Source organism: Aulonocara stuartgranti (assembly GCF_965226115.1).
Source record: "Aulonocara stuartgranti genome assembly, chromosome: 5".
In the NCBI taxonomy this organism is placed as follows: domain Eukaryota; kingdom Metazoa; phylum Chordata; class Actinopteri; order Cichliformes; family Cichlidae; genus Aulonocara; species Aulonocara stuartgranti.
Genome location: NC_138943.1, coordinates 3,267,132 through 3,291,445, shown reverse-complemented (window position 1 = coordinate 3,291,445; position 24,314 = coordinate 3,267,132). Strand labels below are relative to the sequence as shown.

Genomic DNA, 24,314 nt, shown 5'->3' with positions numbered 1-24,314 from the left:
AACAAAGAACTCAGTCAACTTACAAGATGAATTTTTGCCTCGTGCAGCCTTTTTAAGTTTTTCTGTGTCCATGTGAGCAACAAGATCTCTGGCACCTTTGTTAGACACACAAATGTCTGTGCCAGCTCTGCACACAGTGCACTCCGCCTCCCATTTATTCCGACTGGGATGGTACAAGAGAAATTTCTTGATGCACTTGCGCTTTGGCATCTTTTCAGCGCGCTGCTCCGCGCTCTGTCCCGTCTGTGCGTGGGGAACGACCCCTTACACCACATTTCGGGGATGATGTTGCACATATGAGTCCTCTGTAGGCCTGTAGGAAAACCCGGACATTTTCATCCATCTCAAAGAAAAGGACGGTTGGTCACTCTAGCGTTTACCTCTTTCCAGTCTTTATGCTAACCTAAACACAGCTTAACTTTTCTTATTCTACCTGCAGAAAACTACAAAAATGCTCCCACTGAGGCTTCAAATGACAAAATTGACCAACTTTTTTTTTTTATCAAATGTTACCTTTATACATTTTACTTCAAGAACAAAATAACAATTCAGACTTTCATAATCTTTTTATTCGTTTCATTTCATACACGTGCATGCTATTTCTCTTCAGTCCAGCTCAGTTAAGGCTCAATTGATTCGGTTCTTGAGCAGACCTTCGTGTTTAATCTCGCCTTATGTAATTTTATTGTTTTGGGTGTTTTATCTTTAACAGATACATAAAAACTTCATTATCAGAAAGAACAAATTTCCACCCTGAAAGCTGCCCACATGCACGAATAATAGCAAACTACCGTCCATCATGTAGGTTTGTCATGGAAACCCAAAGCTAATAATTAAAACCAGTTTACAACACGATCCCTCCAACTCCTGATTTCTTTAAATTTCCCAAAATCTGATCAAATCCCAGCCCTCCTGGACTTTAGTCCTCCTGTTTATGCTCGATGAGTTCAAAGGTCAAACTTGAAGCGTACAGATCACTCTTGTGTTGCCTTGTTTTAAATAAAAGCCAGATTAAATATGAATGCAGTCATCGTTTCCATATGAACACGTCATGCATGAGGCAGGAAGTGAATCTGAACAGCTTTGATCTCCTGCCTTGATCAGCTCTTCATCAGCTCTTCATCAGCTCTTCATCACAGCTGATGCGGCTCCTTCTTCCTCGTTATCGACATGTAAGATGGATGCTCCACATAACTATAGTTTATTACACCTCCTTCATCCTCATAATCTATATCGTCCTCTTCAATATCATCAATATCATCATCGTCCAGGCAGCAGCTGTCCCCGTCTGACCCCTCGTCCTCTTCATCCTCCTCTGGCACATTCTCGCAGCTCATCCTCATCTTCTTGCTGTTGTTGTTCCTCACCGACGCCTCCAGAGCTTTCTGGCGACGGTAGAAGTGGGAGAACTTGTTGAAGATGATGGTGATGGGCAGCGCCACCACCAGGGTGCCACCCAGGATGCAGCCGCTTGCCGCCAACTTCCCGACCACAGTGACCGGCACTACGTCTCCATAACCCACTGTGGTCATGCTCACTGTCCCCCACCACCAGCAGGCCGGGATGGTGTCCAGGCCCACATCCTGGAATCAGACACAGAGGGATGCTTTAGACATCCAAGGTAATGATTTTCAGATGTATTAATATTATTATGTAAAGAACACAATTAAATAATAAAATACTTTGGTATATAAAATCTATCAGAACAAAGTTGAAGCTCTAATTTTCAAGAGGAAGAGATAAAGACAAACCTCTGACCACACGGACTAATGTGCTCTTTGAATTGAATCATTAGTAATTACACCAACAGGTGTGTCTTCCAACATCACAGATATCCCTGAAAAACAGGATAACTGCCACTTCGACTGTTCACTCACTGATATTTTTATTTGTTACAGACCAAAGCAAAGCTAACAGCTTGATTACGCTGTGAAGGATTTATCAGCGTCTAACGACACTAATTAAAGTGAAACACTCTGTGAGCCAAAACCTTTTAATTAGCCAAATGTCATGAAAATCAGCTCAAGGATTTCATTGGCCGGAGGAACACGAGTGAGTATTAACACAAAGACTTTGTTACAAAGTAACTGAGTAGTTGGTTGAAGTGTGTAGCCATGTTTTCCGTCTTCATACCGTAGCATCCGCCGAACATTTCACAATGTAATGTTTGCTACGTTCATCGCCGTGTTAGCATTCCGACATTTATACTGAGAGGAATTCAAACTGCTCAGAAAGTTTTGGAAACATTCAAACTGTAAACTGATGATGGCTGTAAAACCGTACGCCAAACAGACTCTCACTGAAATCACTGAAACTAAGATGTTAAACTTTTAAAAGGCAAATTCAAAGAATTTATTTGAACACAAACTAAAAGTGAAATGATTTCCACCAGTGAGGAACGCGACCCCACGTCAGTCAAACTTTACCTCTTCATACTCAGCAGTGTAGGCGATACCCGAGAAGACGGACACTCCCACGGCCAGGTAGAGCAGCAGGATGCCCACCTCACGGTAGCTGTGCTGCAGGTAAAACATGGAGGGGTTGAGATGTGTTTGTGCACAAAGCCTCATCTGTCACGATCCAATAACTGAGGTTCAATTTGTGACAGCGTCACAGCCAAACGCCCACTGCCACTCCCGCCCAGTGGGAGAAAACACTCATCTGTGTTTTTTCTTGATGTGAACTTTGTGTCTGCAGCTCGCCTGACAAAAAGTTTGTCTCTGTAAATGTGACTCTACTTCTAAAGTTTTGCACTTCCTCATAAAAACTCATAAAAGAAGGTTTTATAAGAAGACTAGAAGAGAACATGTGGAAATACTGATTTGTATTCGACTGCCGCACTCCTCCACCAAGCTGAAAGTCCTCCATATAATGGATGAGTTCAGTTCCTGGTTTCAGGACATCTAGATGTGAAATCACTTTGAAATAAGAAAATCTCAAGAATGTCAACAGATTATTACAGTTTGATATGTATTTATGACATTTTGACGCGATGTGTCCCGTCTCCTGTAACGTTTTTAGGGAACTCTGCCCATAACTTTTTATAATCCTGCCAACAATCACATGAACTTCTTATTGAAAGCAATGAGCAACACAATCTGACAACACAGCAGAATTTAACACAGTTTAAAGTAGGGGTGGGGAACGTCCGGCCTCCGGGCCGCATGCGAGACCGTTTCAATCGGACCGCAAAGCAATAACATGTATATATTTTATATATGTAACTTATAGCATGAATAAAAAAATATGGAAAAAAAACCCCACTGACAGTCATTAGTTTTCTGAGATAAAACAGACGGCTATCTACGTCCAAGTCAAAATCCTGCTCCTCACATACAAGGTCTTAAATAATCAGGCCCCATCTTAATCAATCAATCAATCAATCTTTATTTATAAAGCACTTTTCATACAAAGATGTAGCACAAAGTGCTTTACATGGTTAAAAGCAGCCCACCCCACCCCGCCCTCCAACTCACTCCCCACACTCTCATTAACATAAACGATCGTGAATACATACACCCCCCCCCCCCCCCCCCCCCCCACACACACACACACACACACACACACACACACACACACACACACACTTAAAGAGTAAAATTGGGCTGGGCACACATGAGCCCAGTGAGGAAACACTATCACAGGGAGCCGTCTGCACCGGGAGCCGGTCACAGACCGCAGCCTCCAGGCTGGGCACACAGCAGGAGGGAGGCAAAGGAGCCCCCCAGCCAGGCTGAGAGGACCCCCAGAGACCCAGCAGCCACAGTCGATCACAGCCCCGGTGCAGAGAGCGCCCTCTGAGGAAACACTGGAGATATGACCTAATAAGAGTATATACAGAATAAAAAGATAAAATAAATAAGATACAATATAAATATAAATATAAATGTAAATAGAGTAAGAAGTTTAAAAAAAAAATAAGAATAAAATGAATAAATATTAGGCAAAACCTAAATTAATGATGTAAATAGAATAACAGGATAGAATAAATAAGCATAAAATAAATAAACGCTAAGTAAAAGCTAAATTAAAAAGGTGGGTCTTGAGCCTGTTCTTAAAAACATGTACGTTCTCTGCGGCCCTGAGCTCCTCCGGCAGGCTGTTCCACAGACGAGGACCATACCACTGAAAAGCTGCCTCTCCGTGAGTATGTGTCCTGACTTTAGGGACAATCAAAAGGCCAGTACCAGAGGACCTCAGGGTCCGCGAGGGTTCGTATGGTAAAAGCAGATCTGAGAGATAAGACGGCCCAAGACCATTAAGACATTTAAAAACCAATAAAAGAACTTTACAATCGATCCTGAAACACACGGGGAGCCAATGACCTTGCAGTACCATATCACCCTATCAGAGCACTTCGCTCTCGCTCTGCAGGCCTACTTGTTGTTCCTAGAGTATTTAAAAGTAGAATGGGAGGCAGAGCCTTCAGTTTTCAGGCCCCTCTTCTGTGGAACCAGCTTCCACTTTGGATTCAGGAGACAGACACTATCTCTACTTTCAAGATTAGGCTTCAAACTTTCCTTTTTGCTAAAGCATATAGTTAGGGCTGGACCAGGTGACCCTGAATCCTCCCTTAGTTATGCTGCAATAGGTGTAGGCTGCCGGGGGATTCCCATGATGCATTGAGTTTTTCCTTTCCAGTCACCTTTCTCACTCACTATGTATTAACAGACCTCTCTGCATTGAATCATACCTGTTATTAACCTCTGTCTCTCTTCCACAGCATGTCTTTATCCTGTCTTCCTTCTCTCACCCCAACCAATCACAGCAGATGGCCCCGCCCCTCCCTGAGCCTGGTTCTGCCGGAGGTTTCTTCCTGTTAAAAGGGAGTTTTTCCTTCCCACTGTCGCCATAGTGCTGCTCATAGGGGGTCATATGATTGATGGGGTTTTCTCTGTACCTATGAAGCGCCTTCAGGCAACTTTTGTTGTGATTTGGCGCTATATAAATAAAATTGAATTGAATTGAATACAGCACGTGATGTACGTTATTACATGATTGACAACAAAGGATGAATCCTGGCAGCTGTCATGAAAACGAAGGTGGATTCAGAACGCTGCGTGTTCCAGGAAAGATGGACACCTGATTTTTTTTCTTTGTTTAAGTGAAAGGCAAGCTGTGCCCAGTTTGTGGCGCGGCGCCGGCGCCATTACAGTTCGAAACATGCTAAACATGATGAGCTGAGAGCTCAACGTTAATGCTCTTCCCCAGAGTTTGAGTCCTTAACAAGCAGCTCTCACACGACCACAGACAGACAGAGAATAACGTGTGCAAGTTTTGTGGTGAGTGCATTAATAGCCATGAAACCTCATGAGGCTTAGTAACACGGTACTTTGTAAAAAATGAAATGGCCCCCACCCCTGCTTTAAAGGAAACAAATGTCAGCTATATTAAAATGAAGAAGGATGGTGCTGAAAAAGAAGTGTAAAAAATAAAGAAATGTGGATCCTTTGCACTATGAAAAACAAATCTAAGAGAAAAAAAAACTTTGTATGCAAAAAACAGTCAGTGGAGTAAAAAAATGAGTTATCTGAGAAATGGAGCATTTCCACAAATAAGCAGCAGTAAAAGTCAATTCACAATGAAGCTGGTCTTTTTTCAGAGAACTGCTTTTTCATTAGATTATGCTTTACTTCTGAAATGTTTTGTTTTCCATTTTCAAGATCAAACTAAACATTAAACTAATGTTTTGAGTTAAAGGCTTTTTCATTACTTGATATGCAGGAAAGAGACCAAATAAGCTCTCAGTGCTTCATTTCAAATGCCGGTCACGGATCAGGAACTTTATTAAAGTGGTGCTGCACTTTAAAGGCTTTAATAATCCTCTGCTGGAAGGAACAAGCTCATGGTATAGGAGACGAGACGGAAACACAATGTGCAGATGTAATGAAAACCAGGAGGAGCAGCATGGTCCCTGATCCTTCATCAACAACTCCACCTCCAAAAAATGTCAAATAAAACAGAACACATGGATTTCCATAATATCAGATTATGTTCACAATAGAATTGACAAAATATCTAATTTTAAGAAAAATAAATGCTCATTTTGAATTTGATGACAGTAGTCCATCTCAGGATGCTGGGACAGGCCGTGCATTCCCACATGCATGCATTATGAGTCCATAAACATCTGGGAACTCAGGAGACCAGCTGTCATAAGTCAAAGGAGACTCTGAAGTTCTGGACTCTGCATTCACAACCCAGCAACCGACAGAGCTGTTTAACAAGTGTATTTACACAAGGTTTAAAAGGCAGCAGGACCTGAGGCTGATGAATCACAGGACGGTGATTCAGGCGGCTGTTTTGTCAACAAAGGAGAGAAGACTCGGTCAGAGCCAGAGCAGAGGAGTGGTTAGACTATCCTGACATCCTGGGAGGGACGGGAGGAGCGGTGGCGTGTGGACAGGCAGGTAAGTTTCCTCAGTTCCTTTCTCAGTGCACACAGACCAGCTTGGAAATCCCGGGAAAGACGTCTGTTGCAGGTCAGTGGCTTAACAGGTATGCTGACTGATCACAGTCTGAGAGGTTTGGCTCGAGCGGGTCTTAAAACTAATCACTAATCCTCAGATGGACGGCATGTGCAGCAGGCGAGAAGCGATTTTCAGTTGGTGTACGGTCCGGACTGCAGGCTGCCACTTCAGCACTTGGACTCTATCCAAGGAGCTGTGCTGCGGGAATAGGAAGGCCTTCCCTGGAAAAGTTGTCGTCTGGATGGAAGCATATGTAATACCATCAGAGATGCAGGTTTCTGAACTGAGTGCTGATAACAAGCCAGATGTTCCCTCTGCTCTTTAGTCCAGAGGCCGTAGCATCCATGATTTCCAAATAGAATTTCACATTTCAGTTCGTCTGACCTCAGAACAGTTTTTCACGTTGCCTCAGTCCAATTTTAATCAGCTACGAGAGACGGCGGCGTTTCTGGATCACGTTACCATACGGCTTCTTGTTTGCACGATAGAGCTTTAACCTGCCGTCCCGCGCAGATGGCACGGTGAGTTGTGTTCATAGGCAGAACCGACCCTGCACACACTGATTTCTCCCAATTCTCTGATTATTTTGATGATATTATGCATCATAGATGAGGAGATATTCACAGCCTTCACAATTTTAAATTCAGGAACATTATTCTGGAATATTTTACTTCTTAGAAACGGTCTCTCTGAGCTTCTCGGTGAATAAACTTTGGGTCTATGAGGTTTACAAAAACATTTTACGCCGCGTCCCAACTTTTTAGGAATTGGGATGGTGCGTCCATTTTCCCCGCTGGTGTCATTGATACATTACACATGATACTAAACATACACAATATACACAAAAAGGTTGCTTGGACTGATTTAGAATATTAAACCAAGTTTCCATCAGATGTTAAAGGTTGCATAAAGAGATTCTGAGCAGATTAATGTGTAAACATGACTTAAAGTGTAAATGTTGCCGTCATAGATTGTGCTAGCTTCAAGGCTTTTACAGATGACCTCACTAATCCAACTTATACCTTGAAAGCATGATTTGAATTATAAACCATCCACAGCAATGCTAGCTAATTGGAATTGCTAAGTCATGCGTTTCCTAATGTTGTTTTTCTTCCATCTCAAACACACTGACACAATTCCCCTAAACTCAACAAGTGAACATCAGTGAGATCTTGTGTTAAAAACTGCAGCCCACATGCAAACTTTAGTTTCCTTCCGTTGTCTTTTTTTGTGCGTCATCTCCAAAACAGTGTGCATCACATCAGCTGAGATCTGCTCACAATCCATCAACCTGTATCTGAGGCGTCTACAGAAAGGTCAACAGAACAAAATGTCACAAAACTACAAAATAAAAAAATCAGTCACGTTGTTTGTACGGCTGGTTAATGTCGCTGTGTGTATGGGATCCACACATTACAAAACTTTGTGTGTCTGTGTGAGCAGACAGAGTCCCCACTCACCCGCAGTGTTGCTCCCAGTGATCGCAGGCCTGTCGAGTGTCGCGCCAACTTTAACACTCTGAAGATCCTCATTAACCTGAACACCTGAGAGGACACAGAGTGGACTATGAGTCTTTAAAAAGAGTCGAACTCTGGCTGCACGGCAGCAGCTGCAGACATTCACTACACTGATCCAACGGTGGAGTCACGAAGCTTCAAATAACGGGGTCCGTGTACGGACGCGTAATCGCCGCGAGCTTCAGATGGGGTTTTTTCTAATGAGCACAGAAGCCACACCCACCATGTGCTCTAAGCTTTTGTTTGCGAGGAACAGCCAATCGGAAGGAAGTTGCATCAACGACATGTTGGTGTTAAAGACCCTAGCATTAGCTCAGCAGCAGGCCCATTTTATTTTTAGTGCTCTTTAAATGACAGAAAGTAACAGAAAGAAGAGAAGACGAGCTTTAGGGAGATAAGCACAAAGCATTCATGGAAAAATCAGCTTCACATTACTGTAACTCCTCAACCACACTGGGCTACAGAAAAAATGGTTCCTGAAAGATGAGAATTATTTTATAATTTTACAGCCACAATGATAAAATAAGCCCAGGCCCAGTATGATACTGGTGTGATAAAGGGTTGAACAGTGGGTGAACGGAGGCGCCTCATTAAATATAACTGTTTTGAACTGGGAATCATAAAAAGTTACTCAAATGTGAAACGAAACCCTAAAAAAAAAATCCCTGACCCCGATGTTTTCAATTTAAAATGAACTGAACGTCGTTGTTATAAAGAGCAGGTTTTGTGTTGTGGCATTTGAATCTGTTTGTCATTTTAGAAATATTGATTGAGAAATAGCTCCAGTTACACATGTATCATAGTTGTACACTAATTAGCCGCACAGATCCATGAAATGCTAGACTGTCATTCAGGACCTGGAAATATATCAGACTAATGGAGCTACAATCCATAAGCCTTAGTTTCCTCCTGCTACAGGAGAATCTTAAGTGTGACATTAAGACCTGTGAGTAAGCATACACTCTTACATTGACTTCCTTTATGATTTCTCTTCATCGTGTGTAATATAAAATGAGCGTGGTCCAAGAACTGGTTGTTGTTGCTTGTGTGATCTCACTCTACATGGTCTGCAGTTATTAATACTGTCTCAGCGTTACAGTTTGAGGCTAGCAGAACCTCCACAGATGGTGCATGTAATATTAACAGTGTGCTCTTTGATGGGACTGATGAGATTAATACTGCATATCAGACACTGTCACCATAAATACAAACTATCACAGCCTTTACTGAGCGATTATGACAAATGTGACGAATCCTTCGTTACATTTTTACCAGAGCAGCATGCGGTCCACATCCACAGCACAGACCTGTATGAGTCGTCCCAGGTTGCCCAGCTCGGACTCGGATCCCAGAGTCATGTCAAAGAGCAGAGTGACGTAGATGGGAACCACAGACACCATGTCAATAATGTTCAGAGGGTGATGGAAGAACTTCTTCCTGTTTGGTGCGAGCAGCAGCCGCGTGACGACCTCAAAGAGATCACAAACACTCAGCGTTTGTCACTGTCCTCTGTGTTCAGCGTCTCTATCAGCACTGACATATTTGGGCCTAATATTTAAGTTTAGGTATTTTAACTGTGCCTGGAATTTGTGTTTGGTCTAAACAAAGTAATAAAATTAAACTGATGCAAGTCAAACCAATTGAATGAAGTATGTAACAGCTCATCATGGTCTGACTTTGCATTCTTTGAGGGTTTTTTTCTTTGTCTCGTGAGTTCCCCGCGTCTTTGTGTGATGTTCTTTGTCTTCTTTTCATTTTACTTCCTTCTTTATTTTAAAGATTTATTTGACGGGACAGCAGTAAAGAGGGGAGAGAGAGCGGGGAAAGATACACAGTAAAGGAACGTGGGCTCAAACCTCAAACTGACGTTCTTCCTGTTTTATTTTGAAGGGTATTTCCTCACTTGGCTTCCATAAGTTTAATTCCCTCCTTGTGTACCTTTCTCTCTCTGCTGTATTTACTCTGTTAGTCTTTGTGAAGTTGTCCCCGTGTCTTCCTTCGCGACCTGTTTCTCTGTTTTTTTTTCACTTCCTGCTCCGTATATTTTCGGAGTGATCCTCTCTGTTCTGTGTTTCCTGCCTTCACCGTGTAGCACGTTGCTATCTTTCAGGAGTATTTAAAGTGCCTTTTCCTTCATCCCTGCAAAGACATTAAACTCTGTGCTGTGTTTCATCTTCCCTTTGATAAATCTCCAGCGTGAGATACATATTTATGATCATTTTAAAGCATATTATCTTTATTGTTTGCTTAACTGATACACAGTTAAGTTTATTACTTTTTTTCTTCTCATTGACATGCATGGGAAATGCCCTTATACACAACCTCAAATATTAGACCCAGTGAGTTTTTAGTGCACAGTAAAACAGTTCACAGCAGGCTTAGTTTTAATCACCTCACCTCGAAGGTGAACCAGCAGGAGCAGAACACCTCCAGCGCCTGCATGGTCGGCTCTTCAATCAACTTTCCATCAGAATCAAAAGTCTGGGAGACAAAAAGGACAGAGGACAGTTTTTAAAAGTGTTTTCAATTAAACATTTAGTGATTTCAAATGTATTAAAATTTGAGAGCCCATTAGATATTTTTATTTTGAAATAATTACAAACACAAATTTTTATTCATGTATCTTTTCAACGACAGGATTTTCTTTAACAGACATCAAAGGTAGAATGCTCAGTTCAGCATGAACGCTGATCTTAGAGCCAAAGAAAAGACAAACAGACACATGGTGGCTAAACAGAAATGATCTGTTGTAATAAATGCAAATACAAACAGGAAAAGTGATGATATAAGGTGGACTAAGGATAAAAATAAGGCATCAAGAGTTTAAATAAAACACAAGTAAAACAGGGTCAATCTATCTGACTGATTAAATCATTTTATTGGTACTTTATTCTTCTTTAATTATCTTTATGTAAATAGTTGTTCGTGTGTTTTGGGACTTAATCAGGAAAAATCTAAAGCACAGAGAGCTGCGTGTCCAAGCTGTTGATTTACTGGTTCATTTAGTTTCCCACCATCACCTTTGGCCACTTACTGAAAGAGTGAGGTCACAAACGAAGGAAATGAACTTCCTCTGCAGACTGTCTGAGCAGTTAAAGGACACACTGGAGAGATTATATCTCAGTTTACTTCCTTAAAAAGCTGGGAGAGCTGGCCAGGACATCGCTGTCCCTGTGACCTGGACCCGGGTACTTTGGTTTTTAGCATCACTCTGTTTGGATGCAAACAATTATCAGTATTTTACTTTGTTTTCAGTTCATAAGGTTGCTTCAAGCATGTTTTTCTGTCTTTCTCAGAGCGGATTTAAGGCTCTTTGTGAAAGACATCTTTGGTAATATTAGACGAGTGTAAGTCTAGGGATGGGTATTGATAAGATTTTAACGATTCCGATTCCATTTTCGATTCTGTTTAACGATTCGATTCTTTATCGATTCTCTTATCGATTCTTTTTTTTTTTCTTAAAAAGGAGAACACTAAGGTCGATTAGCTCAGAGCTTTGTTTTATATCTTCTCTTTGAACAAGATAGAAATTTAGGAGTAACATGGCCTTACAAACCCAACAGTGAGATCTTGAGAGATCCAGCCTACGGCTCTTCAATGGGGTGTCACAGGGTCCCCAGGAAAAAAAATTGTAAATGTAAAATAATAAAATAAATATTCTTGTGAGACATATCACATATTGACGGGGTCGGGTTATGTTAAAAAGTATAAATTGTTATACTTTGTTCATTGGTTCAAAGGTACCCCACACTTCTTTTTTTGTTTGCTTGTTTGTTCTGGTGTATTTTTCATTTGAACTGTTACTCTGCCAGAGTACTCATATTTACAAGATGGCATTGAACGCCCCATTGGTGTATCAGGAAAACTATTTTGTACGTATGTTCCTTGAAGGGGATTGAAGTCGTTCTTTTTTCCACCACAGCGAAGGGCTAGGAGTAGGAGAGGAGCTGCTGTATGTTTTTGTTATCGAATCGATCTGATTGTGAAATAAAGCATATGCAGTGAGAAAGCAACTCCAGGAGTCATCCCTGCCTTAAAGCTGCAACATTCTTCTGTAGCAATAACAAAGTATAACATAAATTGTTCTGTGGCAATTACACAAGAATATCCAGTAATGTCCCTGCCTACAATTAAACACATTCACTTACCAAAAATCGGGGGCATCTGCTGTGGCAAATGGGTGCAAGCCTTTGACCACAAACTTAGACACTGCTCTGTGACATTAGTCTATCCTGGCCTGAAAGGAGACGCTACCGGTAGACTGCAGCGAGAACTACCAGCGAGCGCCAGCCAGACTCTGTCTGTCTCATCATGGTCACCTACATGTACAGTAATGGCAGGTCTTGTAATAAGGCAGATTGCGCTAACATAATATGCACTGTTAGTTGATTATTTACCTGCCGCATTAACGGGAGAGGACGTGCAAACGTTAGCGCTGCTGCTGGGTTGAGAGTCACGAGTCCGGAGCGGAATTAAAAACGCGTGTCATCGCGTGTTTTGTGAGCAAATGCTTTTGCATATTCGTAGTGTTTCCTCCCTTAAATGAAATATCTACTTTGCAAGTTGCCCTGTTGTCATCGGTTCTCATAAAGTATAATCAAACTTTTGAGCGTTTGAGCCGCTTAGGCGCCATGTTTCCTGCCAGGTAAATGACGCTCCGCAACGTGGTGACGTCATTCGGGGCGACTGGAATCGATAAGGGAATCGTTTGCAAAAATGGCAAACGATTCCAAGGAATTGAAACAGTGGGAACCGGTTCTCAACAAGAACCGGTTTTCGATACCCATCCCTATGTAAGTCACACAAAATTAGTTTGTCTATTTGATTTCACTGAGTTTGACTCTGAGAGCAAACAAACAGTTTTAATGAAACTGTGGATGAAAAGGGTTAAATACTCGAATTGTCTTCATGTGAGCCTAAATCAGCCCGATGAAGCCAACAGATGCTTCCGGCTGAAAGCTGACTGAACCGTGTTGTTTGGTCTCCACGTTTCCAGCTCGCCGTACCCACCTGATACTCTGGCATGCTGTTGATACACATGGTGGAGATGGATGTGAGCACCACTCCGATGGAGAGCAGACTGAAGAGCTTGCTGGGGATGGAGTATCCCGGGTTCTCCAGCGTCAACCACAAACACTTCCTGATGTTCCCATAACGCACTTCCTGGAAGTGCTGCATGTCTCTGCGAAGGTGGAAAAAGGCAGTGAGTTAATAATTTATTTTAAAAAAGGAGAAAGAAAGTGCAGCTGTGTGTCTTTTACTTGTTTAAGTCGGATATCTCGTCCACAGATGTGTCTACACTGCTGGCGTCGCTCTCATCGTCCCAGCTACGATGTCGGCTGCTCTCCAGTTTGCGGTCGTGGTAACGGTAACTACAGCAACTGTCCAGGAAGAACTCATTGATGCCCCAGTACTCGATCTCCTGGCTGTTCGGGGAATAGAAGCCAAATCAAGGTTATCTATGCAGTATTAAAAGAAAAGTACAAACTACATCAAAATAAAATGATTTCCATCTGTTTTTTTCTTCATCTGCTTCCAATGTTATTAGTGCACTAAATGGATCCATGACTCCTATAATTATGCTGCATAAACAAAGGACATATGCAAGCAGGCCAAAGGCCTAATTCACGTTAAATCTCTGCTTGTTCTTTCCAGCACAAATATAACACTGACACACCTGAAGATCCACTACAGGATTTGCAGATTTGCTTTGGTGTGAAAACCAGGATGTGTTCCTGAAGGTAACCAAACAGGCTTTTTGAGCAAACCTCAGTTTAACAAACGTTAAAGAAAAGTAAAACAAAAACAATCCAACCGTGGAGCTCAGTCTTTGCGTTCATGTCCAGGACACGGGACCAATCAAAGCCTCCACCACCAGCGCTGCACCCTCAGTGACTGTAGATGATGTCACATTTGTGCACAACAGCAGTGCTTCAGTGTGTGAGATCATGAATAAGAGGTGAGATGTTACAACTTAGTCTCAGTAGTTTGGGTTTGTGACTTTTTCAAAGGATCAGCTGCTTAAATTTTACACGATTGTGTAGAGTTGATGAATTCATTTTACTGTTTATGTTTTTAGGCTTTAAAGTTTTTCATGCAAAGCAACAATGAACAGTGAAGTCTGTTAGCAGCTGCTGTGTCTGATTACAGGTCAGATAAACCAAGAAAAACTGAACAGACTAAAACCTTTGTTTGAGTCACAAACGTCCACAATCAGTTCCAGCTGGATTGGTATGACAGGTGTAAAGGTTCTCTGGGATGCAGAAGGATGAGGATGTTAAAATGAATGTTGCTCAGACAGACCTGAAGGAGAAGACGCACAGCTCCTCCATGATGTGAAGTTTGCCAGTTTGGTAGAAGTGGATGACGTAAGGGAACAGGCCGGGATTCCTATCAAAGTAAAACTCCTTCTCCTGCACATCATAGTCATCACACACCTATAGCAGGAAAGGTGGGAATACGACAGAGGAAGAGTGAAGAAGAAGAGAAGCAGGTGGGCTTTCAACAAGTCAAGCAAAAATCCATCAGGTCTCGTGTCAGTCGTATCCCGCTCACACCCAAACACCTGCAGTATGGCCTCCTCTGAGTCACATGCCAGCAGCTTTCCCAGTCTGGTGTCTGGGAATTTCTTCAGCGTGCTGGAACAGAGGCTCCTCTTCAGACCTCCGACGTTCACGTGGACGAGACCCTCGTCAGAGTCCTGGTGAGCCCAGCTGGGCAGACTCTCCTTCCCCATGGTTAGATCAGCTGAGACACAAAGACAATGAAATGAACACAAACTGAAAAACACCGCTCTGACACTTTTTAGAGACATTTAATTTTGTGGTTACATTATTAAAAGACACGATGTAGATAAAAAGGAAACTGTGAGTCTGATCTATCAGTGTGTTAGCCTGAGTCCTGTAAACATACCCTTGTCAACATATTTACCACATCATGCCAGTATACTCAACCATCTGTCACCATTCATTTCCTTTCACCGCATCCCCGCATGTCTCTGCTGCAACAGTTTCCCTTTGTGTAAGTCATTTGTGATAAAATTGCTGGTTAATTTCAAAAACTGTGAACGTATATGGATAAAACCCAAACAGCCAAGCTGTGCTCAGACATAAAAATCAATTCAGCTTTGAATTAAATCTCCACAGGACACAAACACAGATCTGCAGCAGTTTCTGTGAAGACTTCTCATAACCCCCCCTCTTGATTCTTGTCTCACATGTGAATCTGTCAGTAAGACACATGAGTGAGACAGCGAGAGAAAAGAAGCATTAAAATGTAATCATCTTAAAAGGAAAAGACATCAGAGGTGGAAAAGCCAATTCAAAGTGACGTTTCCTAACTTAAATCGGCGTTTTCTGCCGTGGTTCTGCTGGGCCGAAGCTCAGAGGCATTTGTCAACGTTTTTTTTCAAAGGGAATTTATCGACGCATGGTTTTCTGAGTACACGCGATCTTTACGGTCCAGATTCAGTTACATGAGAGCTGCTTTATATTCGGCAACCGCAGCCTTCTAGTGAGGAGTAAGTACTGCGATTCAGTATCACTAACAATGATAAATAATGCCCCTCTGTTCTACTATCACTCACTCAGACGATCAAGTTTTATTCTTATTCTTGCATCTATACGTCATGTACAGGTAGAGGAAACCTGTACAGTTTATCCTTCTCCTCCTTCCTTCTATGAGTCACATGTTCCAGGCTTCAGACTGTGCTAAACACTCAGATTCACATAGTTTTTTCTGCTCTTGGGTCTTTGTGATGTCATAAAGAGTGGACATCTCCACCCATGTCCATCCTGGACATTATGGATGGGGATAGAAAATAATATATTCCCTAAAACCTTCAGTTTGGGATGAGCGACCAATCAGAAACAAGCTGGGAGGAGCTAAATCGTCTGGTTTCAGACAGAGGATGAACTGGAAGTTTCACCATGACATAAACAAGGATTATTTTGAAGTGCGATCACTCAGAGCTATTCTTGGGGCTGGAAATTAGCTGAATACGACCCCTTTGATGACAGACACAACATTTTAATGGAAGCTGTGATCGTTTGACAGTTAATGTGCATCTGACTGAATCATGACTCATCTCTCGCCCTTAATCTTTGTCTTCTTTATCTCAAGCTGAGTCAGCACTCATTAAACCCCCCATGAAGAGCGTGTAACAAAGAAGAGTCTCAGCTTTATTTTCTGCTCCAAACGTTTGAGCTTCTTTTTAAAATTCTAGCTCCTCTAACTCCACCTGCTGCTCTAAATGCACTTTTAAGACCAGGGGGGCAGAAACTAATATGTAAGTACATAGAGACATTTTCATGTTGACCACAAAACACAACAAGCACTGGTTGAGAGCCAGACTTAATCTAAGCGTAACCACAGTTTGCACATTTTCAAAGTGTTTCTGTGCAAGAAGCAGAAGATTTAAAACGGTTCTTCTGACCTCATGGTTTCTTGCAACTTTCTCCATCAAGTTTAAAAAAACAAAAAAAACATATATCGATGCAGCCAGAACTCCCACACGTGCTCATTTACTGTACTCCCGGTGCAAACACCCACACAGCGCGCATACTTTCACAACAAAAAGAAGCTACACAATGAAATCAGACAACAGATGAGTAAATTACAAAGTTCACATCAAACCCCCAAAATTGTGGAAAGTGCTGTGATGCTATCAGCGTCTCCCAAATCTTCCTGCTGTGATTTAAGATGTTTTTTAACAATACCAAGGTAACATGACTGCCAGGAAAACATAATTCAGTCCTGTTTAGTTGCCAAGAATTGTATTAATATCGCTTAGCAACAAGTAAAGGTTGTGAGGATGAAGGTGTCTGCAGCTCTGTTTTCATTTTCACTCCATCACCGCCAGTTTGAGCTGAGTGTAACTCGTGTTTTTGGAGCTACAATTTACAGCCGTCCCCCAAACACACCACACAACAGTTTATCGTGACACTCTTTCAAAGACCTGTCTGAGGGCTGAGACTTGGCGTCATGTGACGACTAGAGCTGGATATTATACGGCATGTCTGGTGAGGATTCCCCCACAAAAAACGTTTGAACCTGACACTTCATAACTTGTGTTTCTGCACCAATTTGTACTTTTTTTCACTGATGTCTTTAAAGGGAACACAAAACTCCATCAGTATATATACTGCAGTCTAATAATGTGAGGCTTTAAGGCCATACTGTGTTGCTTTTAAAAAATTATGCTCAGTTATTCCTTGTAATAGTATCCCTGCTGGGCTAACTCGCAGACACATTTCCTCTTCATCTTCTGTGTTTTGACTTTTGCAGTCATCAGTCTGAGCTGACGACGTGTCAGGCTGCTTTTATGTGGGGAAATCTGGTTAAACATGTGTCACATGGTCACATCAGTACTAAACTGTTGTGTATATTTTAAGCCACTTTTAATAGGTCAGATGCACTTCAGACAGAAAATGCTGCTTCCAGTTTGGATTGTGATTGATATTCCCTCAGTGTACACCCTCCTTATATTTCTGAGCCTTTGTGTGGCCGTCCTCTACACACAGAGTGGAGCAGGCAGCAGATGCTGCAGGGGAAACAAAGGCAGCACAGGTGACAGTTTGTATTTGTCATCAGAGTGTAAATATCCAAACGGTTGCTTCTCATGTGGTGCTCACTCTAGCAGGACCGAGGACATCCATCCATCCATTGTGAGGCTGCAGTAAGTGCCTCGCTGCAGGTAAAGTGTAGCTATAATGTAATGTAACAAGGTTACAGAGCCTCTAATTACAGAGTGTAGGAAATCGCCCGAGGAATCGCAGACAGGTGTTAACCTAATGTGGACATAATGGCGTTTTAACCAGGACGCTCTGACTTCATCTGCTCCTGAATCTTTCACTGTCTTCCTGCTGGTATTTAATCAGGTTTCTCTGCGCTCAGCTCACTGATTTATGGTCACACGTCCTGGCTATTGTTCGCTTTACCGCAGCTGGAATCTGTCTTCATCCGTCAGCGGCATGTTTGGGTCAAACTCAGAGACGGGTGTAAGAACTCACAGAGCGCTGGACAAGAATAATAATAATAATAATAATTCCATGTACGTTACTATATAACGCTCTTTTACGCTTGACCACATTTTTAACTCATTCACTGCCAGCCATTGGCAGTGAATGAGTTAAACCCATTGACTCATTCACTGCAATTGACGGCTATAGACGTCAATGGCAGTGAATGAGTTAACAGAAAAACAGATTTTTTTACATCCCTTTGAATTCGTGTGTAGCTACATGTTTATTTAAAAGTTGACCATGAATAATTTATGAAATATGATTTCAGTCTGAAAACGCCAACATTACATTCAGCTGCTGAAACATTAGAATCCAGCCACACAGTAATGCACAGCTGATATATTTCGGATATACTTCACTGTAATCTCTGGTCTCCTCTTTGCTGTGTTTGGTTTCTTTGGTGATTTTTAGTTAATCGTATTTATGTGAATGTTTTGTCTCTGCATGGTCATTGTCTGTTTTTTTATGGTCGGTCTTTGTGGTTCTCTTGTGTTTTCTTGGTTCATGTGGTTGGTTTTATGGTTATTTTTCATCCTTCATAATTGTTTATGCTCTCTTTGTGGCACATCCTTGTAAATGCATACATTGTTGTGAAACCACGAGAGTTAACGGTCCCTCTCTGAAGTTGATGCATGTTCAGAAATCCATTTCTAAAGATTCAACGACCGAATGCCTCCATGCATTAAACTGATGAGGCAAGAGTATTTAACCACTGAAAACGGCCTCTAGTGATAAAAGCTGAATGTAAACAAAACTTACAAAATAATCTGAACTCAGGAGTGTCTTACTGGACCTCTTAAACTCATCACACAGCCTTGTCTAAGGAGCTTGGAAAGAAAAGCGACTGGACTTTTCACCTCTCATCCGAGAAGCTTCTTCATTCTAGGGTCAAATGGTGGAGAGTCCCAGATTTAAACTAGAGATGGCACGATACCACTTTTTAATATCCGATACCGATTCTGATATCATGAATTTGAATATCTGCCAATACCAATATGAAGCCGATATAGCGTATTTTGTAATCAATAAAACTGTTTTTTATAAATATCTCGCTGCATTTTGTATAAGTTCATACTTAAGTTTTAAAAAACAAGCGACCGAAGCTATTCTGTTATACCTGTATGCAAAAAATACACTACACACAAAACATTTTATAGTTTAGCAACACTGATCAATCTAATAAATTTAAACCTACACCATCCTCCCTATTCTGGTATTTTAAAGAGTAGTTACCTACCTCACTAATAGGGTTGCAAACTCCCAGCAAAAATATTAGGGAACCACCCCCCGCCCTTAATCGATGTAATCAACTTTAATTTAATGCAAGTGTAAAACAAATGCACAGAAATGAATTATTTTTCTACAATAATTAAATAGATTCAACATCTTTCTTCAACAGAATTGCAGACTGCACAGATGGTACCAAAGGAAAAAGTACTATAGCTTATTAAGGTGTATATTAGACTTATTAGTTACTATATACAATAATGGATTTCTATACATTTAATCAGATGACCACGTTTGTTATAAGATTCAGATAATTATTTATTCAAAGTTTTTAAATGACATAACAAAGAAAAGTATGTCTTTGTGCCCCTCCCTCTCCCTGTTAATGCCCTACCTGGCCCCCGACAAAACTTTGCTAGACCCGCCCCTGCACAGTTACCAGCCTTCAGCTATGTAAAAAAGGATCCTGGTGTTAGTTGTCTCTCAGAAACAGTTCATAACTTCCCTTCAACTCATTCAACTAAAAGGTAAACCTGTTTCTCCATCACCTGTTCAGCTCTGATGGTTCAGTAAGGACATCGCCTGGTTTCATCTTCATGTTTCCCTCTCACCACATAACCAAACCGACATCATGACCAGCAGCTTTTATAAATACATTCTGCTGTTGTTTATCCGCTGGTCTCCTCTTTCTAGCGCAAAGTGGGCGATAAACAAACAAGAAAGACGGAACTTGCAGCAGAAAACCCGATCAGCTGATCATTGATCTGTTTCATGTTTGAAGTAATAACAGGAGAGAAAGGGGGAGTGAATGAGAGCAGATGCAACTGCGCAGCAAAGACAGAATAACTCCAGCTTTGTGTCTATTTTTTAATTCTAGCTGAAATACCGGACAAATCGCTTCCTTTTCACCTCAGTATGGAACTCCGATGGTCAGTGCAGCTGTGGCTCAATATATCAGTTGTTAAGCTTAACGTGGAAATACTCTGCAAACATTCAGGGATGAACTTACACACTTGCTTTACTTCTCTGGGAAAGTTTTTGCCAAGATGAAATGCTGCGGTTAGGAAGCATGTAGCGAGGCTCCAAATGCTCCAACAGACCCCCAACAGGTGTCCAGACAACAGTCGCTCTATCACGTGACACATACTGCTCCGATGCGCCGAGCTGGGTTACGCCAAGTAGCGCGTTTTGTGAGGTGATTTTGTGATACTTCGGATCGGATTACATTTTTTATTTCTCTCCGATATCCGATCCAGTAATTTAGGTCAGTATCGGACTGATACCGATACGTAATATCGGATCAGTCCATCTCTAATTTAAACCCCGTGGGAGTTTCCCCCCAAAGAGGGACAAAGGACCCCCTGATGATCCTCTACCTAATCACATGAGCCAAGGTGTGAAAGCGGGTGTGGGTCACAATCAGCCAGGGTTTCAGGTGAGTTCATTGTGAAACCTGGCCCCACCCTATCGAGTGAATTCCTGAGGTCAGATGTCCCAGGATGTGAGTGGGCGTTAAGGCGTCTGGGGAGGGATCTCAAAACTGGATTATAGATGGCAGAGAGTTGGTGTCGTAAACCACCGCCTCTGTTCAAAGATGGTCGTTCACAGTGGACATAGATGGCTTCTTTCACTCCTCTTTCAAACCATCTGTCCTCTCTGTCCAAAATGTGAACATTGGCATCCTCGAAAGAGTGACCTTTATCCTTAAGATGCAGATGGACTGCTGAGTCTTGTCCTGTGGAGGTGGCTCTTCTGTGTTGTGCCATGCACTTGTGAAGTTGCCGTTTAGTCTCTTCGATGTAGAGGTCTGGGCATTCCTCGCTGGACTGTACAGCAAACACCACATTGTTAAGTTTGTGTTTTGGAGTTTTGTCTTTCGGGTGAACCAGTTTCGGTCTGAGCGTGTTGCTGGGTCTGAAGTAAACTGGGATGTCATGCTTGGAGAAAACTCTCCTGAGTTTCTCTGATACATAGGGGATGTAGCCGGTGTATCAGAGAGTGTCTGGGACATCCCTTCCCAGACGCCCACTCACATCCTGGACTAGGTTTCACAATGAGCTCACCCGAAACCCTGGCTGATTGTGACCCACACCTGTTTTCACACCTTGGCTCATGTGATTAGGTAGAGGATCATCAGGGGGTCCTTTTGTCCCTCTTTGGGGGGAAACTCCCACTGGGTTTAAATCTGGGACTCTCCACCATTTGACCCTAGAACTGAAGAAGCTTCTCGGATGAGAGGTGAAACGTCTTCAAGCAACCTAAAGAAGTCCAGAAGTTTTCTTTCCAAGCTCCTTAGACTACGATGACCTGGATGACTGAGAACCTTCACAGACATACCACACAGCCTTCACTGAGCCTGGATTATGTTGTTGTTAGAGTAAACTGCTCCCGACGCTCAGTAACTGACTTTAGCTCGAAGGAGTTTGTTCAGGATAAGAAACTCCCCACGATAACTTTAAAGTATGTTTGTTTTTGTTATCTGGAAACACTGTTCAGCCACTGCAGCTCTAAAATGATAGATTGCCCCAAAGCCTCTGTTTCTGACACCAACACTGACCTAGAGCTGACCCATTTTTTAGATTTAGTTTCACTAAATGAAACAAACATAGCTCTTTATTACCCGCTGCACTGCATCTGTCGTATTAAAATGGGCTTATTATGCTCATTTCCAGCTTGAGATGTTTATTCTCAGACTTTACCACAGTGGCTTTGCATGATTCAGATTTTGAAATAATCCTTATTTGTCATGTACAGGATGGCTTTCTTCAGATTGGCTGCCCCTTGCAAACAGAAGGTTTGTCCCTGAGACAGTTCTTGGGGATGTAAGTGCTGAGTGAACCTCAGACTGTCTGAAACCTCAGTGTTTCAGACAGCTTGTGGTTGACAGGGATGAATATTATTTAAGTTTTTACATATTTAGTATGAACATCCACTGAAATAGTATACACCACAGGAAATTTACAAAGAGCAGAATAGGCCCACTAAGGGCTCCACAGCTTGTTAATGAAGTATTTAAATATTTTCTTGCCCCCCACATTAAATACGAGTGAGACACTGGGAGCCTCCGTGTGTCTGTAATTACATGCTGAGCTCTCAGGGGAGCTGCTTTGGTGCACATACAGAAATAAAGTTGATCTATAATTCAGCACCTGCAGCCTGGAATCACAGCGGTGGGGAAAAAGCATCTTCAACAACAAACTCCCTCCGTGAGCAAGAAGCAGTGCTGCAAACAAAAGGGCGAAACTTCCCAGAGTAATCTGGGATAACTGGAGCTGCCACTTTAAATCTATTTCACTAAGACCACGCGACGAAAAAAGATGCTGGTGTGTTTTAATGTGACTTACCTGTGATGTCATCTTCACCCCATGATGAAGTTTTTCACTCCTCCACCTCTGAAAAAGATGTGATCGCTGGAAAACAAACAAGAAACCTTGTAAAACCCGCGCGACCTCCTCGTGCTGGAAACTTCAGCCTCCTGCTGCAGGGCTGTCACAGTCCGCCGTGCGCGCGCAGCTTTCCTCCATCTGAAGCGCTCATCGGTCCGTCTTCTCTCTCGGAGGCGGTCTTCGGCTTTTTCCGTCACATTCCGTAACAAGAGCCGATCTCCGAGTGAGACACGTCTCCTGTATGAAAGACTTTTTATGATGCGTTTGCGGCGCTCAGCGGTTATTCAGAGTTCAGCGAGGCTGTTTTTAAAGTTTTAATCTGTCCGCGGAGAATCAGCGCAGCTGCGTTAAACCGGCTCTAACACCGTCATCGTAATATCTCTTATATCTTACATCTGGGATGTAAGCTCTGTGTGTGTGTGTGTGTGTGTGTGTGTGTGTGTGTGTGTGTGTGTGTGATAAAAACGTGTAAAGTCCCAAATGCCACTTCTTCTTTTTCTTCTTCTTCTTTTTTTTTTAAAATTCATTTACTTTTATTTCCTATATTAAGGCTTTAATATCCCAGCAGGGACACACTGCAGCTGTGAACAGCTGACTTACCTTTTTTCTTATTAAGGTATAAACTTTAAAACACTTCCTCACTGTATTGCCAACAGTGTCTGTGTCACGTGTTCAATTCTGCTTAAATCAGTGGTGTCAAACATGAGGGTTGGGGGCCATAACTGCCTCAAGAAAGACTCCAATCCGGTCCACTGGAAAATGTGAAGGAAAGCATAAACTGTATTTAAAATGGTGTTTACCTGAATTTGAACTATAATTTAATAAATGTTTACAACTCGTTGCACTGATAAAGACCTTCTCAATGGCTATTCATACAGCACCAAAGTAATTATGTAATAAATAAATGTAAAAAAAATCTCTGATTTAATAAAAACTTTCTGGGTGATGAGCTACTTTCTATAATTTTACATATTTATTTCTTGCAGTTTAAGCCCAAAGTGATGTGCTGACAGATGTCTCTTATCTGCTGTAGCAACATTTCTTTGTTGTGCAGAAAAACTGAGAGTAAGTTTCCTAGTTGGACTTTTTTCTTACATTAAGATATCTCAGGGATTAAATGTGTAGCTTCTTTATACTGACAGAAAACTGATTTGTTTTAGGTCTGAACCAAAGTGCGCTGTGTGTGGCCCACAGTGTAACAGGCTTATATGCCCACTTACATCTTTTCCACAGCTTTTTTTCCCACATGTGATCTTGAGCTTCTTCTCCTCCTTCCTGCATCATCTCGCTATCCTGATTTGTGAATTTGACTAATTTTAGCTCATTTTGTATCAGTTTCTTTACCCACATTTGACAACCTCATAATCTCAGCATGTGAGCATGAGTCTCTATTGATTTCATAATATATTTATAAATAGATGTATTTGTTCATTTGTTTATTCGAGTGCCGTAAACCATTACAAAGGTTTATTCTGCACAAGCTGTGGCACACAGAAATTTGGAATATGAGTCATGATGACATTCAGTAAGATTCCAAATTGATTCAAATATTCAGCAAAACTGTCCAGTTCACAAAGTGTTCTCATCATTTGCACATCTACAATCTTTTTATGTCACTGATCTGCTGCACGCTGGAGTTATAATACAGAAATGAGCATTTCATTGAGATAATGGGTCATACTTCTTTCCTTT

At 41.8% G+C, this 24,314-nt stretch overlaps 2 protein-coding genes and 1 long non-coding RNA gene across 5 annotated transcripts in view; 1 reads left to right on the top strand and 2 right to left on the bottom strand.

Annotated features, from left to right (window-relative positions):
* Nucleotides 1-24,314, top strand: part of LOC309706828 (uncharacterized protein) — a 127,476-nt gene that overhangs the window by 39,782 nt on the left and 63,380 nt on the right. The gene's annotated exons all lie outside the window — the stretch shown is intronic.
* LOC309706362 (delayed-rectifier potassium channel regulatory subunit KCNS2) lies at nt 548-22,775 on the bottom strand. 3 transcript variants are annotated; one of them, XM_082532816.1, is made up of 10 exons: nt 22,581-22,775; nt 14,553-14,734; nt 14,291-14,424; nt 13,249-13,413; nt 12,998-13,169; nt 10,385-10,468; nt 9,295-9,456; nt 7,931-8,014; nt 2,427-2,519; nt 548-1,583 (listed from the first exon to the last, which is right to left on the bottom strand). In XM_082532816.1, the coding sequence occupies exons 2-10, from the start codon at nt 14,721-14,723 to the stop codon at nt 1,134-1,136; spliced, it is 1,515 nt and encodes a 504-aa protein (XP_082388942.1). In that variant the 5' UTR covers nt 14,724-14,734; nt 22,581-22,775; the 3' UTR covers nt 548-1,133. The 3 variants fall into 3 exon arrangements, with proteins under 3 accessions (XP_082388942.1, XP_082388943.1, XP_082388944.1); XM_082532817.1 differs by lacking the exon at nt 22,581-22,775 and adding an exon at nt 20,246-20,324; XM_082532818.1 differs by lacking the exon at nt 9,295-9,456.
* Nucleotides 11,557-12,775, bottom strand: LOC309706363. The gene is made up of 2 exons (XR_014276730.1): nt 12,385-12,775; nt 11,557-12,306 (listed from the first exon to the last, which is right to left on the bottom strand). It is a non-coding gene; the product is annotated as an uncharacterized lncRNA (long non-coding RNA).

Excerpts from the sequence above, each read along its gene's own strand:
- LOC309706362 (XM_082532816.1), bottom strand. The coding sequence starts at position 14,723 with ATGGGGAAGGAGAGTCTGCCCAGCTGGGCTCACCAGGACTCTGACGAG. Across the intron at positions 13,170-13,248 it reads GAGATATCCGACTTAAACAA|AGACATGCAGCACTTCCAGG; the intron begins GTAAAAGACACA and ends CCACCTTCGCAG. Across the intron at positions 2,520-7,930 it reads CACTGGGAGCAACACTGCGG|CACAGCTACCGTGAGGTGGG; the intron begins GTGAGTGGGGAC and ends TTTTACCTGCAG.